The sequence below is a fragment of the Rana temporaria genome, chromosome 13 (assembly GCF_905171775.1).
Source record: "Rana temporaria chromosome 13, aRanTem1.1, whole genome shotgun sequence".
Lineage (NCBI taxonomy): Eukaryota > Metazoa > Chordata > Amphibia > Anura > Ranidae > Rana > Rana temporaria.
Window position 1 is genome coordinate 618273 of NC_053501.1, and position 17873 is coordinate 636145.

At 50.9% G+C, this 17873-nt stretch overlaps 1 protein-coding gene across 3 annotated transcripts in view; it reads right to left on the minus strand.

The window, feature by feature from the left end:
- UNC79 (unc-79 homolog, NALCN channel complex subunit) overlaps positions 1-17873 on the minus strand; it is a 218786-nt gene that overhangs the window by 42330 nt on the left and 158583 nt on the right. For all 3 annotated transcript variants that reach the window (XM_040333248.1, XM_040333247.1, XM_040333246.1), the window contains 5 exons: positions 15203-15313; positions 10815-10919; positions 8736-8813; positions 1338-1427; positions 1069-1244 (listed from right to left, as the gene is read on the minus strand). In XM_040333248.1, coding sequence (XP_040189182.1) covers positions 1069-1244; positions 1338-1427; positions 8736-8813; positions 10815-10919; positions 15203-15313 — 560 coding nt within the window. The remainder of the gene's footprint in view (positions 1-1068; positions 1245-1337; positions 1428-8735; positions 8814-10814; positions 10920-15202; positions 15314-17873) is intronic.

A 17873-nucleotide genomic window follows, 5' to 3' on the forward strand; every position in this document is an offset into this window, starting at 1 on the left:
GTGACTTCAGTGCGCTCTGTGCACCTCTATGAGACTTGTGTCGTCACGCCCCTCAGGTACGCTCCTGTATTTCTGGGACTGCATCTCTCTCTGTGGCTAGGGGACCCCTGTCCCTGACATAAACCCTGGTGGGTGGTGTCTTTGGTCTAAAAAGTGAAAGGAAATGTCCACAATGGGACACAGGAAAAACCCAACAAGTGTTCTAACCATTTCCTACTCTATCCAGGAAACCAAAACACACAAAAAACACTATGAGCTAGATTCAGAAAGCCTGCCGTAGGTTTGTGCGGGCGTAGCCTATCTCAGATACGCTATGCCGCCGTAACTTAGTGAGGCTGGGGCTGGATTCACAAAGAACCTGCGCCCTAAGTTGGGGCGGCGTAGCGTACATCTGTCGGCGTAAGTGCGCCGAATTCAAATTGTCAAGAGGTGGGCGTGTTTTATGTAAATAAAACATGACCCCACGTAAATGACGTTTCTCACGAACGGCGCATGCTCCTAATCACGTCACAAATAGTCAATGCTTTCGACATGAACGTAATTTACGCAAAGCCCTATTCGCGAACGACTTACGCAAACGATGTAAAATGTTCTAAATTCGACGCGGGAACGACGTCCATACTTAACATTGGCTATGCCTCATATAGCAGGAGTAAAGTTACGCCGGAAAAAGCTTTACGCAAACGACGTAAAAAAATCTGCCGGGCGCACGTACGTTTCTGAATCGGCGTATCCAGCTCATTTGCATATTATACGCTGAAATCGACGGCAGCGCCACCTAGCGGCCAGCGTAAATATGCACCCTAAGATACAACGGCGTAAGAGACTTACGCCGCTCGTATCTTAGCCTAATTTCGGCGTATCTTGCTTTCTGAATACAGAAAGAAGATACGCCGGCGCAGCTTTGAATTTACGCGGCATATCTATGGATACGCCGGCGTAAATTCTTTCTGAATCTAGCCCTTTGTCTTTAGATCGACTTTCATGGTTTGCGGCTATCCCGGCTTTGCTATGAACATTTTGGTAAGCCTTGCACCGGCCTCCTTACACCGCCCCGCCCCCCCTTACCCTTGCTGCATGGCTGAAGGCGGGTGATAGAGCCAAGGCAGGTATCGTAGAACAGCCTTATTGTCCCGGTGATTTCCTCGGGTTATCTCCATTGAGGCTATTTGGGCGAGGCCGACTTTAAGGTGACCGCCGAACGTGTCTTCATGTAAGGGCTGCGAACAGGTCTTCATGTGATTCTGCGGGAGATAAACATCACATGACATGGAGATATCGGCCTATGGGGGGTAAAAAGTCATGACTTACCGGTATGCTGGTGGGGTGACACTTACCTTCAGTTTGGTTAATGTATGCATATCAGCAATGAAGTCCAAAATCTCGCCGATGTATTGGCGCGTGCACTCCATGGCGGCCGTCCCGCACTACAACACAGAGAGAAGTTTATTGTAAGGGATGACATTCTTTAAAGCCCAGTCTTGCACCGGTGTACTGGCTCCTCCCCCTTCAGTCTTGCACCGGCTCCTCCCCCTTCAGTCTTGCACCGGTGTACTGGCCCCTCCCCCTTCAGTCTTGCACCAGTGTACCGGCCCCTCCCCCTTCAGTCTTGCACTGGTGTACTGGCTCCTTCCCCTTTAGTCTTGCACCGGTGTACCGGCCCCTCCCCCTTCAGTCTTGTACCGGTGTACCGGCCCCTCCCCCTTCAGTCTTGTACCGGTGTACAGGCCCCTCCCCCTTCAGTCTTGTACCGGTGTACAGGCTTCTCCCCCTTCAGTCTTGCACCGGTTCCTCCCCCTTCAGTCTTGCACCAGTGTACCGGCCCCTCCCCCTTCAGTCTTGCACTGGTGTACAGGCTTCTCCCCCTTCAGTCTTGCAACGGTGGACCGGCTCCCTCTGATTTCACCGCACACTGTGAGCTTCTCACCATGTGCATTAGAAGCTGCAGCAAGTCAGACAGAGCCCCGCCAGGATTATCTAGCTATTTCCTCCCCAGCCTGACTGTCCCTGGCTCTCCACTAGGGCCAAAACAAGGGGGAGAGGCAGGAGGGGGAGCTGCCCCGGGCCCAATGTTTTATTTCAGGGATGGGGGTGTCCTGACCCTAAGGGAGGGGGAGGGGCGGTTTGGCATCTTTGCCCTGGGCGCTGGGATCAACTTTGATCGGCACTGCCGGTTCCCAGGACCATCATCCTCCTCCGGGTTGGCGAGTCTATTTTGGACCCGTCACCGGTTGGATAAGAGAACGCCGCACGGCGCGGCCGTCTTCCTAGAATTGGGCGCTAGAGAAGTGTCTGTCAGTCTGTAAACTGACATTGATTGGAATGAGCGCCCGGGCACCGAGCCTGGCAGAGTGTGCCCAGCTTACTACACCAGATCAGACGTTGTACAGACTTAATATAGAAGAACAGAGGACAGGTTATTCCAGTGATGAATGGGGGGTGGGGAGGAGGGGGGGGGCGGTAATAACAAAGAGCCGCTGTTTACATTTCTGAAATGCTGACGTGACTCGTGGAATCATCTCCCCCCCTCCCCCCCCTGGATTTGCGGATAACAAATCTCCAGAATTAATTCTCCTTATTAATTTGGAGAGCGCCAGGCTTGTAAAGTCGGCGGCACCGGCGAGTCTCCTCGGCCCGCAGAAGACAGATTCTCCTTTCTATTTAAGAGAGATTAAATACGCCGAGCCGTCGCTGTGCGCAGAAAACACGAGGGAAATAAACAGAGATTATCCGTTTATCATCGGAGAGAGGAGACACACGGAAAGATCTCCCTTCTACAGAGACATCACATCTTCCCCCCATATAGACATCTATCCCCCCCCCCCCCCCAGCAATCTCTCTGTGGCATCTGAGACAATGCCTGCCAATGGTTTTAATATTAAGTAGACATGTGCAGCAGTGGCGTCCATAGGGGGCGCACGGGTGCCGCCCCACCCCCGGCTCTTAAAAAAAACGTTAAAGAGTGACCAGGCGCCGGACAGACGGCGGTCTATGGGAAGCTTCCCAGCCAGCAATCAGCTGATTACCAGCTGGAAAGCTGATTTGCCGGTGTTTAGGGAGTGTTCAGGGCGCTAGCGATGCGCCCCGAACACTCCCCACTCATTTGTCTGTGGCTCCACTAACTGATTTTGTAAGGGCGCGGCGTTGATTGGAGGGAAGGAAGGTGGGCGGTGCTTTTTTTGGCACCACAGCATCACTTCCGGATTCCCGGCCGTACTGTGGGCGGAGTGAATCGGCTAGTGTGTGAGTTTCAGACACTCACTCTTCCATCTCAGTCTGTCTGAGATCTTGCCGCCCGCCCCTCCGTTCCATACAGTCACGCGCTGACCCTGCGCAGTGCTGATGAGTGATCCACAACTCCACTCAGACACCAGGCCAGGGCGGATGATCGCGATGCGCAGTGGGCCATCGGGGGGCCTGGATGTCATGTGTGTGTATATAGCTGTATACACTACATAATATACACAAATTGTGAGTACATCTGTCCTGCGTAGTGCATACAGGACAGATGATGTATACCTGCATACCCTGATCTGTGAGGCTGAGCTATATACCCTAATCTGTGAGGCTGATCTATATACCCTGATCTGTGAGGCTGAGCTGTATACCCTGATCTGTGAGGCTGAGCTATATACCCAGATCTGTGAGGCTGAGCTATATACCCTGATCTGTGAGGCTGAGCTATATACCCAGATCTGTGAGGCTGAGCTATATACCCAGATCTGTGAGGCTGAGCTATATACCCTGATCTGTGAGGCTGAGCTGTATACCCAGATCTGTGAGGCTGAGCTATATACCCAGATCTGTGAGGCTGAGCTGTATACCCTGATCTGTGAGGCTGAGCTATATACCCAGATCTGTGAGGCTGAGCTGTACACCCTGATCTATGAGGCTGAGCTCTATACCCTGATCTGTGAGGCTGAGCTATATACCCTGATCTGTGAGGTTGAGCTGTATACCCAGATCTGTGAGGCTCTGTCCTGTGATTCTGAGGCTGTAAACCCTGTCCTGTGATGCTGGGGCTGTATACTCTGTCCTGTGATTATGGGCTGTATACTCTGTCCTGTGATGCTGGGGCTGTATACTCTGTCCTGTGATGCTGGGGCTGTATACTCTGTCCTGTGATGCTGGGGCTGTATACTCTGTCCTGTGATGCTGGGGCTGTATACTCTGTCCTGTGATGCTGGGGCTGTATACTCTGTCCTGTGATGCTGGGGCTGTATACTCTGCCCTGTGATGCTGGGGCTGTATACTCTGCCCTGTGATGCTGGGGCTGTATACTCTGCCCTGTGATGCTGGGGCTGTATACTCTGTCCTGTGATGCTGGGGCGGTATACTCTGTCCTGTGATGCTGGGGCGGTATACTCTGTCCTGTGATGCTGATGCTGTATACTCTGTCCTGTGATGCTGGGGCTGTATACTCTGTCCTGTGATGCTGGGGTTGTATACTCTGTCCTGTGATTATGGGGCTGTATACTCTGTCCTGTGATTCTGGGGCTGTATACTCTGTCCTGTGATGCTGGGGCTGTATACTCTGTCCTGTGATGCTGGGGCTGTATACTCTGTCCTGTGATGCTGGGGCTGTATACTCTGTCCTGTGATGCTGGGGCTGTATACTCTGTCCTGTGATGCTGGGGCTGTATACTCTGTCCTGTGATGCTGGGGCTGTATACTCTGTCCTGTGATGCTGGGGCTGTATACTCTGTCCTGTGATGCTGGGGCTGTATACTCTGTCCTGTGATTATGGGGCTGTATACTCTGTCCTGTGATTCTGGGGCTGTATACTCTGTCCTGTGATGCTGGGGCTGTATACTCTGCCCTGTGATTCTGGGGCTGTATACGCTGTCCTGTGATGCTGGGGCTGTATACTCTGTCCTGTGATGCTGGGGCTGTATACTCTGTCCTGTGATGCTGGGGCGGTATACTCTGTCCTGTGATGCTGTATACTCTGTCCTGTGATGCTGGGGCTGTATACTCTGTCCTGTGATGCTGATGCTGTATACTCTGTCCTGTGATGCTGGGGCTGTATACTCTGTCCTGTGATGCTGGGGCTGTATACTCTGTCCTGTGATTATGGGGCTGTATACTTTGTCCTGTGATGCTGGGGCTGTATACTCTGTCCTGTGATTATGGGGCTGTATACTCTGTCCTGTGATGCTGGGGCTGTATACTCTGTCCTGTGATGCTGGGGCTGTATACTCTGTCCTGTCATTCTGGGGCTGTATACCCTGTCCTGTGATGCTGGGGCTGTATACTCAGTTCTGTCATTCTGGGGCTGTATACTCTGTCCTGTGATGCTGGGGCTGTATACTCTGTCCTGTCATTCTGGGGCTGTATACTCTGTCCTGTGATGCTGAGCTGTATACTCTGTCCTGTGATGCTGGGCTGTATACTCTGTCCTGTGATGCTGGGGCTGTATACTCTGTCCTGTGATGCTGGGGTTGTATACTCTGTCCTGTGATTATGGGGCTGTATACTCTGTCCTGTGATTCTGGGGCTGTATACTCTGTCCTGTGATGCTGGGGCTGTATACTCTGTCCTGTGATGCTGGGGCTGTATACTCTGTCCTGTGATGCTGGGGCTGTATACTCTGTCCTGTCATTCTGGGGCTGTATACTCTGTCCTGTGATTCTGGGGCTGTATACTCTGTCCTGTGATTATGGGCTGTATACTCTGTCCTGTGATGCTGGGGCTGTATACTCTGTCCTGTGATGCTGGGGCTGTATACTCTGTCCTGTGATTATGGGGCTGTATACTTTGTCCTGTGATGCTGGGGCTGTATACTCTGTCCTGTGATTATGGGGCTGTATACTCTGTCCTGTGATGCTGGGGCTGTATACTCTGTCCTGTGATGCTGGGGGTTTATACTCTGTCCTGTGATGCTGAGCTGTATACTCTGTCCTGTGATGCTGGGGCTGTATACTCTGTCCTGTGATTCTGGGGCTGTATACTCTGTCCTGTGATGCTGGGGCTGTATACCCTGTCCTGTGATTCTGGGGCTGTATACTCTGTCCTGTGATTATGGGCTGTATACTCTGTCCTGTGATGCTGGGGCTGTATACTCTGTCCTGTGATTATGGGGCTGTATACTCTGTCCTGTCATTCTGGGGCTGTATACCCTGTCCTGTGATGCTGGGGCTGTATACTCTGTCCTGTCATTCTGGGGCTGTATACTCTGTCCTGTGATGCTGAGCTGTATACTCTGTCCTGTGATGCTGGGGCTGTATACTCTGTCCTGTGATGCTGGGGCTGTATACTCTGTCCTGTGATGCTGAGCTGTATACTCTGTCCTGTGATGCTGGGGCTGTATACTCTGTCCTGTGATGCTGGGGCGGTATACTCTGTCCTGTGATGCTGGGGCGGTATACTCTGTCCTGTGATGCTGGGGCTGTATACTCTGTCCTGTGATGCTGGGGCTGTATACTCTGTCCTGTGATGCTGGGGCTGTATACTCTGTCCTGTGATGCTGGGGCTGTATACTCTGTCCTGTGATGCTGAGCTGTATACTCTGTCCTGTGATGCTAGGGCTGTATACTCTGCCCTGTGATGCTGGGGCCGTATACTCTGTCCTGTGATGCTGAGCTGTATACTCTGTCCTGTGATGCTGGGGCTGTATACTCTGTCCTGTGATGCTGGGGCCGTATACTCTGTCCTGTGATTCTGGGGCTGTATACTCTGCCCTGTGATGCTGGGGCTGTATACCCTGTCCTGTGATTCTGGGGCTGTATACTCTGTCCTGTGATGCTGGGGCTGTATACCCTGTCCTGTGATTCTGGGGCTGTATACTCTGTCCTGTGATGCTGGGGCTGTATACTCTGTCCTGTGATGCTGGGGCTGTATACTCTGTCCTGTGATGCTGGGGCTGTATACTCTGTCCTGTGATGCTGGGGCTGTATACTCTGCCCTGTGATGCTGGGCTGTATACTCTGTCCTGTGATGCTGGGGCTGTATACTCTGTCCTGTGATGCTGGGGCTGTATACTATGTCATGTGATGCTGGGGCCGTATACTCTGTCCTGTGATGCTGAGCTGTATACTCTGTCCTGTGATGCTGGGGCTGTATACTCTGTCCTGTGATGCTGGGGCTGTATACTCTGTCCTGTGATGCTGGGGCCGTATACCCTGTCCTGTGATGCTGAGCTGTATACTCTGTCCTGTGATGCTAGGGCTGTATACTCTGTCCTGTGATGCTGGGGCTGTATACTCTGTCCTGTGATGCTGGGGCTGTATACTCTGTCCTGTGATGCTGGGGCTGTATACTCTGTCCTGTGATGCTGGGGCTGTATACTCTGTCCTGAGATTCTGGGGCTGTATACTGTCCTGTGATGCTGGGGCTGTATACTCTGTCCTGTGATGCTGGGGCTGTATACTCTGTCCTGTGATGCTGGGGCCGTATACCCTGTCCTGTGATGCTGAGCTGTATACTCTGTCCTGTGATGCTAGGGCTGTATACTCTGTCCTGTGATGCTGGGGCTGTATACTCTGTCCTGTGATGCTGGGGCTGTATACTCTGTCCTGTGATGCTGGGGCTGTATACTCTGTCCTGTGATGCTGGGGCGGTATACTCTGTCCTGTGATGCTGGGGCTGTATACTCTGTCCTGTGATGCTGGGGCGGTATACTCTGTCCTGTGATTCTGGGGTGGTATACTCTGTCCTGTGATGCTGGGGCTGTATACTCTGTCCTGTGATGCTGGGGCTGTATACTCTGTCCTGTGATGCTGGGGCTGTATACTCTGTCCTGTGATTCTGATGCTGTATACTCTGTCCTGCGATGCTGGGGCTGTATACTCTGTCCTGTGATTCTGATGCTGTATACTCTGTCCTGTGATGCTGGGGCTGTATACTCTGCCCTGTGATGCTAGGGCTGTATACTCTGTCCTGTGATGCTGGGGCTGTATACTCTGTCCTGTGATGCTGGGGCTGTATACTCTGTCCTGTGATGCTGGGGCTGTATACTCTGTCCTGTGATGCTGGGGCTGTATACTCTGTCCTGAGATTCTGGGGCTGTATACTGTCCTGTGATGCTGGGGCTGTATACTCTGTCCTGTGATGCTGGGATGTGTACTCTGTCCTGTGATGCTGGGGTGGTATACTCTGTCCTGTGATGCTGGGGCGGTATACTCTGTCCTGTGATTCTGGGGTGGTATACTCTGTCCTGTGATGCTGGGGCTGTATACTCTGTCCTGTGATGCTGGGGCTGTATACTCTGTCCTGTGATGCTGGGGCTGTATACTCTGTCCTGTGATTCTGATGCTGTATACTCTGTCCTGTGATGCTGGGGCTGTATACTCTGTCCTGTGATGCTGGGGCTGTATACTCTGTCCTGTGATGCTGGGGCTGTATACTCTGTCCTGTGATTCTGATGCTGTATACTCTGTCCTGTGATGCTGGGGCTGTATACTCTGCCCTGTGATGCTAGGGCTGTATACTCTGTCCTGTGATGCTGGGGCTGTATACTCTGTCCTGTGATGCTGAGCTGTATACACCTGACACTATGGGTGGAAGCAAGTAAAATACAGGGGACGGAGTGTGTGGATTCTACAAGGGGTGGGGCTTATGAGAAGTGGGAGGGGTCAAAAAGGAAGCGCAGGGTCTGGCACCCCCCCCCCCCCTCCATCCTAAAACTTCACCAGCTGCCACCCTCTTGTATTGTTGGTGTACTGTCTCCCTTTATATTGTAAAGCGCTGCGCAAACTGTTGGCGCCATATAAACCCTGTATAATAATGATACTCACCCCAGGAAGAGACGCGATCATCTGCTTGTGAATGATGGTGGATTCGGCTAATTTGGTGCCGACATCTGTGCAAATAAACTGAGAGAAGAAACACAAAATGAGGGAAGAGAAGCAAAAACAATCCAACAAGTTATCAGGAAAAGATCTTTTCATATTCACAGCTTTAACGTGGAACTAAACCCCGCATGCCGGGTACGAGAACTGTCCCAGCTGCTTGTGCTCTCAACCAAACTGTCACACCATCCAATGTCTGGAGTGATAACTGATCACATGAGCAGCATCATGGCAGTTGACTTGAAGATCAAACCGAGGCCAAGATGGCGGCTTCCTTGGCTGGAAAGGATAGGAGGGTTTAGTTCCACTTTAAATGTAACCAAAATCTAACAATATTTTATCTTTGAGATTCATACAACCGAATGCAGAAGATACGGGGGAACTTTATTTGGCATTGAATCCTCCCTCCATCCCCCGACATATGGTGCACCATTTTTTCTGGAGCCACCTAAGCCTTGTTTGTTGAGCCCCGGTGAAGGGAGAAAAGCGCGTGGGAGAATCAATGTGATCATATGACGAACAATCCAAGCAACATGGACTCCTTCACCGTTCGGCCTGGTGCACCGGGTGTATGTTTAATCCTCGGAACCTTCGAGGGTTCCCCATCGGGATCGGAATGCAGCGCCTAGTTCGGCATTTACTATCCCTTTGTCTAGGTATAGGAACTTCGGCCCAGATTCTCGTAGATCGGGCGTAAAACTGGGCGGGCATAACGTATCCGATTTACGTTACGCCGCCGCAAGTTTTTCAGGCAAGTGCTTTATTCACAAAGCACTTGCGTGTAAAGTTGCGGCGGCGTAACGTAAATCACCCGGCGGAATTCAAATTCGGCGGGTAGGGGGCGTGTAGCATTTAAATAAAGCGCGTCCCCGTGCCGAACGAACTGCGCATGCGCCGTCCGTAAAATATCCCAGTGTGCATTGCTCCAAATGACGTCGCAAGGACGTCATTGGTTTCGACGTGAACGTAAATGGCGTCCAGCCCCATTCACGGACGACTTACGCAAACGACGCAACTTTTTCAAATTTTGACGCGGGAACGACGGCCATACTTAACATTGGCTGCGTCTCATAGACCCAGGGGCAACTTTACGCCAGGAAAGAAAAGCCTAACGTAAACGTCGTAACTTCACTGCGTCTGCCGCGCGTCCGTTCAGGGATTCGCTTATCTAGGTAATTTGCATACTCGACGGGGAAGACGACGGACGCGCCACCTAGCGGGCCAAAAAAAAAAATTGCATTTAAGATCCGACGGCGTAAGAGACTTACGCTTGTCGCATCTAATGGATATCTATGCGTAACTGATTCTAAGAAACGGGCGCAGAGATACGACGGGCCAGATTAGGATTTACAACGGCGTACATGGCGCTGCGCCGTCGTAAGTCCTTTCAGAATCTGGGCCTTCCTGTAATAAAAACTGCTCAGCGCTCTGCTCTGTCTCCTTGAGCAGGGGGACTGGTCTCGTCTCCGCCCTCTCCTGTAGTGGGTGGGGCCTTCTGGGCCCCTCCCATAGCTCTGTTCTCTCTCCTTGAGCAGGGGGACAGGTCATGTTTCCGCCCCACTCCTGTCGTTTTCTGTAGTGGGTGGGGTTTGTTGGGCCCCTCCCACAGCTTTGTTCTCTCTCCTTGGGCAGGGGGACTGGTCTCGTCTCCGCCCCACTCCTGTAGTTTTCTGTAGTGGGTGGAGCCTGGGTCCCAAAGCTCCGCACAGCACAGTGATGATGTCATTGCTCCTTTTACAAAGTAATATCTGGGTTTGCTAGAAGCATTTTGTGCACACGGAGCGGATTTAGAACTTTTATATAAATAACATTTTCTCTGCCCGAGTTCAGCTTTAAAAAAAAGACTCCTAATTGGGTCACGTCCGCCGGTAAGAGCCGCATCGGCGCAGACACAGATCTGGAACGCCGTTTCTTTGATTGAATAACATAAAGCTGAGGGGCCCCCGGGGGCCTTTCCTGATTAAATGGGCCGTTTGCTCCTCCATGTGATTATCCCCTCCCCCTCCCCGGTGTGGATTGTTTTACCTGAACCAGCAGGAGGAGGTTGGTGTCGGGGAGCGGCGACTTCAGTTTCAGGGCTTGTAGGAGGTCGAGGATCACGCTGCGGGTCAAGTAGTATTTATCCCGTTCCTGCAGAGAGAGAGAGAAAGATCGGCTGTAATGATCGATCCGCTGATTACTATTGGTGGTCTCCAGAGGGAGGCGGGGAAATCTAGACGGGGCCGGAAACGCCGCACATTGCCGCGGTGCACGCAGGATTGAGCGCGTCTCATTATGAGCACCAAGGAATTGCGGCTCCAATCCCTGTAATGTCTCTAATATGATCGTCGGCTCCATCTGGTGGCCATAATGTGGTATTTTCCTGGTTGAGGCATTTCTGAAACATAGCCCCATCTAGTGGCCATGTTGCTGTATTATCCGGCTTAAAGCCAAGCTCCACCCACTTTTTGAACTTAACCCCTTACCGCCCGCCTTATGCAAAAAGAGGTCAGCAAAGTGGTTTCAATATCCTGAGTGGAAGTCATATGACGTCCTCAGGATAATGAGCCCGCGGGGGCGCGCATCGCGCCAATCGTTGTTGCAGGGTGTCAGTCTGACCCCCCCGCAACACCGATCTAGGTAAAGAATCACGGCTGATCACGATGTAAACAGGAAAAGCCGGCAATCGGCTTTTCCTCACTCACGTCTGTCAGACTCGAGTAGAGGAGAGCCGATCGGCTGCTCCTGTGACAGGGGGGGGTTCTCTCTGATACAAAGTAACAGTCTGATGATTGGATAATAAATCTGTGGAATGTAGCAATTTATTACAATAGGAACTTGTAGATTCTGAGGATGTGGCAACATAGCGTCATTGCTGAGATCATGAAGTACACAGAAACCCCCCCCCCCTGGAATCCGAGACACCCCCCCCCCACACACGCAACCCCCCCCCACCCACACACCCAACCCTCCCCCACACTCATGCACCCCCGCAATCCCCCCCCAACACACACACACCCCCCAACCCACCCCCCCACACATGCACCCCCGCAATAACCCCCAACCCCCCCACACACACACACCCCACCAACCAACCCCCCCACACATGCACCCCCGCAATAACCCACAACCCCCCACACACACCCCCCCACACACACACACCCCCCAACCCACCCCCCCACACATGCACCCCCGCAATAACCCCCAACCCCCCCACACACACACACCCCACCAACCAACCCCCCCACACATGCACCCCCGCAATAACCCACAACCCCCCACACACACCCCCCAACCCACCCCCCCACACATGCACCCCCACAATAACCCCCAACCCCCCACACACACCCCCCTACACACACACACCCCACCAACCAACCCCCCCACACATGCACCCCCGCAATAACCCACAACCCCCCACACACACCCCCCCACACACACACACCCCCCAACCCACCCCCACACACATGCACCCCCGCAATAACCCCCAACCTCCCCACACACACACCCCCTACCCCCCCCTCACGCACCCCCCCAAACACACACCAAGCCCCCCCCCCACACACACACACACACACATGCACCCCCGCAATCCCCAATTCACACCCCACCAACCCCCCCCACATCCCCGCAATAATTTCCCAACCCACCCCCTCACACCCCCCCTCACGCACACCCCCCAAACCCACACCAATCCCCCCCACACACGCACCCCCGCAACCCCCCCACACATGACCCCAACCCCCCCCCCCTTGACTCAGTACAGCTCAGCTCAATACTATTGATGAAGAGAGATTAACAGAACGTCCAATTAGTGCGAAGACTTTAAACTGCTGACACTGCAAGGATTTCTCATCGATCGGCGGATCGTCTCTCTGAAGGTCTCGCCCTTGTAGAAGATTTGACTTTTATTACTTTAAAAGGCGCTCAGCAGCGAAAAACGGAAAATGAAAAAAGTCTCGAGACGTGCGGGAGAGCGGAACGCGCTCAGAGCGGAGCACCCAACTCCGGCCAAAACATTTCATTTCCGATCGATGGGGTCAAGTGATTGAAATGCCGCCGACACACGGCTGTTTTTCAGGCGTTTTGGCGTAAACAAAAAGCCTGTAAAGTGCCTGAAAGAAGCCGCATATGAAATCCCGAGTGCTTGAAACCCTTTCACACTGCCAGTGCCCAAAAAACGCTGGTAAAGGGCCGCAAAGACCCCTTTCACACTGCCAGCCCCCGAAAAACGCTGGTAAAGTGCCGCTAAGATCCCTTTCACACTGCCAGTGCCCGGAAAACGCTGGTGAAGCGCCGCCAAGACCCGCAAAACACTCTCAAACCAAGTTACTCTCAAACCAAGGTTTTACTGTACACATTTTTGAATAAAAAAATAAGACAACAGTAAAGTTAGTAAAGATAATGTTCCCCCGAGTAAATTGATACCCAACATGTCACGCTTCAAAATTGCGTCCGCTCGTGGAATGGCGACAAACTTTGACCCTTACAAATCTCCATAGGCGATGCTTTAAAAATTCTACAGGTTGCATGTTTTGAGTTACAGAGGAGGTCTAGGCCTAGAATTATTGCTCTCGCTCCAACGATCGCAGTGATACCTCACTTGTGTGGTTTAAACACCGTTTACATATGCGGGCGCCGCTCACGTACGCGTTCGCTTCTGCGCGCAAGCTCATCAGGACAGGGCGCTCTGGAATATTTTTTTTTTTTTGTGGGGGTCAGCAAGACGTCAAATCTCACATTTACACGAAAAGATTTTTTATTATTGCATTTTAGTGAAAATATGAGAAGTGACGTCTTTTTGACCCCTCCCCCGGATCTCATATATAAGAGGACCTGTCACGCTTTGAAGTCAGAATTTGAAGCGTGACGCGTTGGGTATCAATTTACTCGGCGTAACTTCATCTTTCACAATATATAAAAAAATTGGGCAAACTTTACTGTTGTATTATTTTTTTATTTAAAAAAGTGTTTTTTTTCCCCAAACAAATTGCGCTTGTAAAGACCGCTGCGCAAATACGGTGCGACGGAAAGTATTGCAACGACCGCCATTTTATTCTCTAGGGTGTTAGAAAAAATATATAATGTTTGGGGGGTTCTAAGTCATTTTCTAGCAAAAAAACAAAAACAAATTTTAACTTGGAAACAACAAATTTCAAAAAGAGGCTCCGCCCTTAAGTGGTTAAAATCTTTTTAATAAAGAACTTGTGTTGTCTTTACTTTAAGGCTGCATTCACACCTGAGCGTCGGTCGTTCGGAGTTTTTTTCTGCGTTTTTTTCCGGCGTATTCAGGCTTATTTGCGCGTTTGCATACAGCGTTGTCCGACGTTTTTGTACTTTGACGTTTTTTATTTTAGCCAATAGGAAAAATGATCATCTTTTCATCACTTGTTGCTATGTTGGTAGATTTTTTTAATCTTCTGCCTGGGTGAAAAGTCCTATTGATAAAGCGACGAAACGCCCGTAGCAAACCCCCGTTGTCGCGCAAGTCGCTTGAATCGAGCGTTTCCATTACTTTCTATGGGAAATGGAAACGCTCAAATACGCCCAAACCGCCCGATACGCGCGACAAAAAAGGGTCCGGAACTTTTTTAAGCTACAGGCGATGGGCGTCAGGCGCATCAGCGTTCTGATGTGAACCATCCCCATAGACTTTCATGTATTTTGGTCCCTCTGGCGTTTGTGAGCGTCGCGCTACAGGCGACAAAACGCCTAGGTGTGAATGGGCTCTTAGAGCCCTTTCACACTGCTGCGGTTTTGGCGTGTTTTTGCGGTAAAAAAGCACTCATAAAACGCTCCCCATGCATCTCAATGGACCCTTTCACACTGAGGCGTTGCGCTGGCGGAGCGTTGAGAAAAGTCCTGCAAGCAGCATCTTTGGAGCAGCTTTTGAGCGCTGAAAAAAACGCCCCTCTCCATTGAAATGAATTGATAACACGGTAAAAACGCGGTAAAATAGCGTTTTTACTGCTATTTTAACGCTCCGCTATAGGCGTTTCCAGTGTGAAAGGGCTCTTAAGCTTTTCTGGTGAATAAGAAGGGTCACTATGTACCCCATACTCATTCACACGGGGGGAGGAGGGGCAGGATCTGGGGGCCCCCTGGTTAAAGGAGGCTTCCAGATTCTGATAAGCCCCCCGCCTGTGCAGACCCCCCCACAGCCACCGCCCAGGGTTGTGGGGAAGAGGCCCTTGTCCCCGTCTAAAGCAGCCGATCCCCCGACCTGACCTTCGAGCCTGCATTCTCAGATAAGGGTCCGGTATGGATGGGGGGTTGGGGGCATTCATTTTTCATTGCCGGCATTCTGTTATTTACATTCAGCTGTCAGAGGGGAAGCCTGCTGACAGCTGACGAGTCACACGGCGGTCCGGCTTCCCGTTTACCCCCCTAATTTCCAAAAGGACGGCGCCATGAAACGCGTAGACACGACTTACCTTGGTGAAGACTCGGTAACACAGGCCGCAGAGCTCGATGAGGTACGCCAAGGAGAAGACCCCGTTCTGCATGACGAAGCTCAGGAGCTTGGAGAACGGATCCAGCAAACTCTGCAACAAAGAGAAAGTCTCTGACATTCCGAGAGCACGAGCGTCCCAAAATCCCAAAATCCAACGTCCTGGAGAAGATGGCGGAACTTCGGAGGACGGCGAATAATAATCCCAGACCTATAAATTCCTGCAACCTCAACTTTTATTATGTGGCCCTCGGGGGCCCCTGAAATCAGCAGTCTATCTTTTTTTGCTTACTAAAGACAGTGATGACCATCTCCTGTATTATGTCTGCAGTCTCTGATCATCTCCTGTACTATGTCTGCAGTCTCTGATCATCTCCTGTACTATGTCTGCAGTCTCTGATCATCTCCTGTATTATGTCTGCAGTCTCTGACCATCTCCTGTACTGTGTCTGCAGTCTCTGACCATCTCCTGTATTATGTCTGCAGTCTCTGATCATCTCCTGTATTATGTCTGCAGTCTCTGATCGTCTCCTGTATTATGTCTGCAGTCTCTGATCATCTCCTGTATTATGTCTGCAGTCTCTGATCATCTCCTGTATTATGTCTGCAGTCTCTGACCATCTCCTGTACTGTGTCTGCAGTCTCTGATCACCTCCTGTACTATGTCTGCAGTCTCTGATCATCTCCTGTACTATGTCTGCAGTCTCTGACCATCTCCTGTATTATGTCTGCAGTCTCTGATCATCTCCTGTATTATGTCTGCAGTCTCTGATCGTCTCCTGTATTATGTCTGCAGTCTCTGATCATCTCCTGTATTATGTCTGCAGTCTCTGACCATCTCCTGTACTGTGTCTGCAGTCTCTGATCATCTCCTGTATTATGTCTGCAGTCTCTGATCATCTCCTGTACTATGTCTGCAGTCTCTGATCATCTCCTGTACTATGTCTGCAGTCTCTGATCATCTCCTGTATTATGTCTGCAGTCTCTGGTCATCTCCTATACTATGTCTGCAGTCTCTGATCATCTCCTGTATTATGTCTGCAGTCTCTGATCATCTCCTGTACTGTGTCTGCAGTCTCTGACCATCTCCTGTACTATGTCTGCAGTCTCTGATCATCTCCTGTATTATGTCTGCAGTCTCTGATCATCTCCTGTACTGTGTCTGCAGTCTCTGACCATCTCCTGTATTATGTCTGCAGTCTCTGATCATCTCCTGTATTATGTCTGCAGTCTCTGATCGTCTCCTGTATCATGTCTGCAGTCTCTGACCATCTCCTGTATTATGTCTGCAGTCTCTGACCATCTCCTGTACTATGTCTGCAGTCTCTGATCATCTCCTGTATTATGTCTGCAGTCTCTGATCGTCTCCTGTATCATGTCTGCAGTCTCTGACCATCTCCTGTATTATGTCTGCAGTCTCTGACCATCTCCTGTACTATGTCTGCAGTCTCTGATCATCTCCTGTATTATGTCTGCAGTCTCTGATCATCTCCTGTACTATGTCTGCAGTCTCTGATCATCTACTGTACTGTGTCTGCAGTCTCTGACCATCTCCTGTACTGTGTCTGCAGTCTCTGACCATCTCCTGTATTATGTCTGCAGTCTCTGATCATCTCCTGTATTATGTCTGCAGTCTCTGATCATCTCCTGTACTATGTCTGCAGTCTCTGATCATCTCCTGTACTATGTCTGCAGTCTCTGATCATCTACTGTACTGTGTCTGCAGTCTCTGACCATCTCCTGTACTGTGTCTGCAGTCTCTGACCATCTCCTGTACTATGTCTGCAGTCTCTGATCATCTCCTGTACTATGTCTGCAGTCTCTGATCATCTCCTGTATTATGTCTGCAGTCTCTGACCATCTCCTGTATTATGTCTGCAGTCTCTGACCGTGTCTGCAGTCTCTGATCATCTCCTGTACCATGTCTGCAGTCTCTGATCATCTCCTGTACCATGTCTGCAGTCTCTGATCATCTCCTGTACTGTGTCTGCAGTCTCTGATCATCTCCTGTATCATGTCTGCAGTCTCTGACCATCTCCTGTATTATGTCTGCAGTCTCTGACCGTCTCCTGTACTGTGTCTGCAGTCTCTGACCATCTCCTGTACTATGTCTGCAGTCTCTGATCATCTCCTGTATCATGTCTGCAGTCTCTGACCCTCTCCTGTATTATGTCTGCAGTCTCTGATCATCTCCTGTATTATGTCTGCAGTCTCTGACCATCTCCTGTACTGTGTCTGCAGTCTCTGATCATCTCCTGTATTATGTCTGCAGTCTCTGATCATCTCCTGTACTATGTCTGCAGTCTCTGATCATCTCCTGTACTGTGTCTGCAGTCTCTGACCATCTCCTGTACTATGTCTGCAGTCTCTGATCATCTCCTGTATTATGTCTGCAGTCTCTGACCATCTCCTGTACTATGTCTGCAGTCTCTGATCATCTCCTGTATTATGTCTGCAGTCTCTGACCATCTCCTGTATTATGTCTGCAGTCTCTGATCATCTCCTGTATTATGTCTGCAGTCTCTGATCATCTCCTGTATTATGTCTGCAGTCTCTGACCATCTCCTGTACTATGTCTGCAGTCTCTGATCATCTCCTGTATTATGTCTGCAGTCTCTGACCATCTCCTGTATTATGTCTGCAGTCTCTGACCA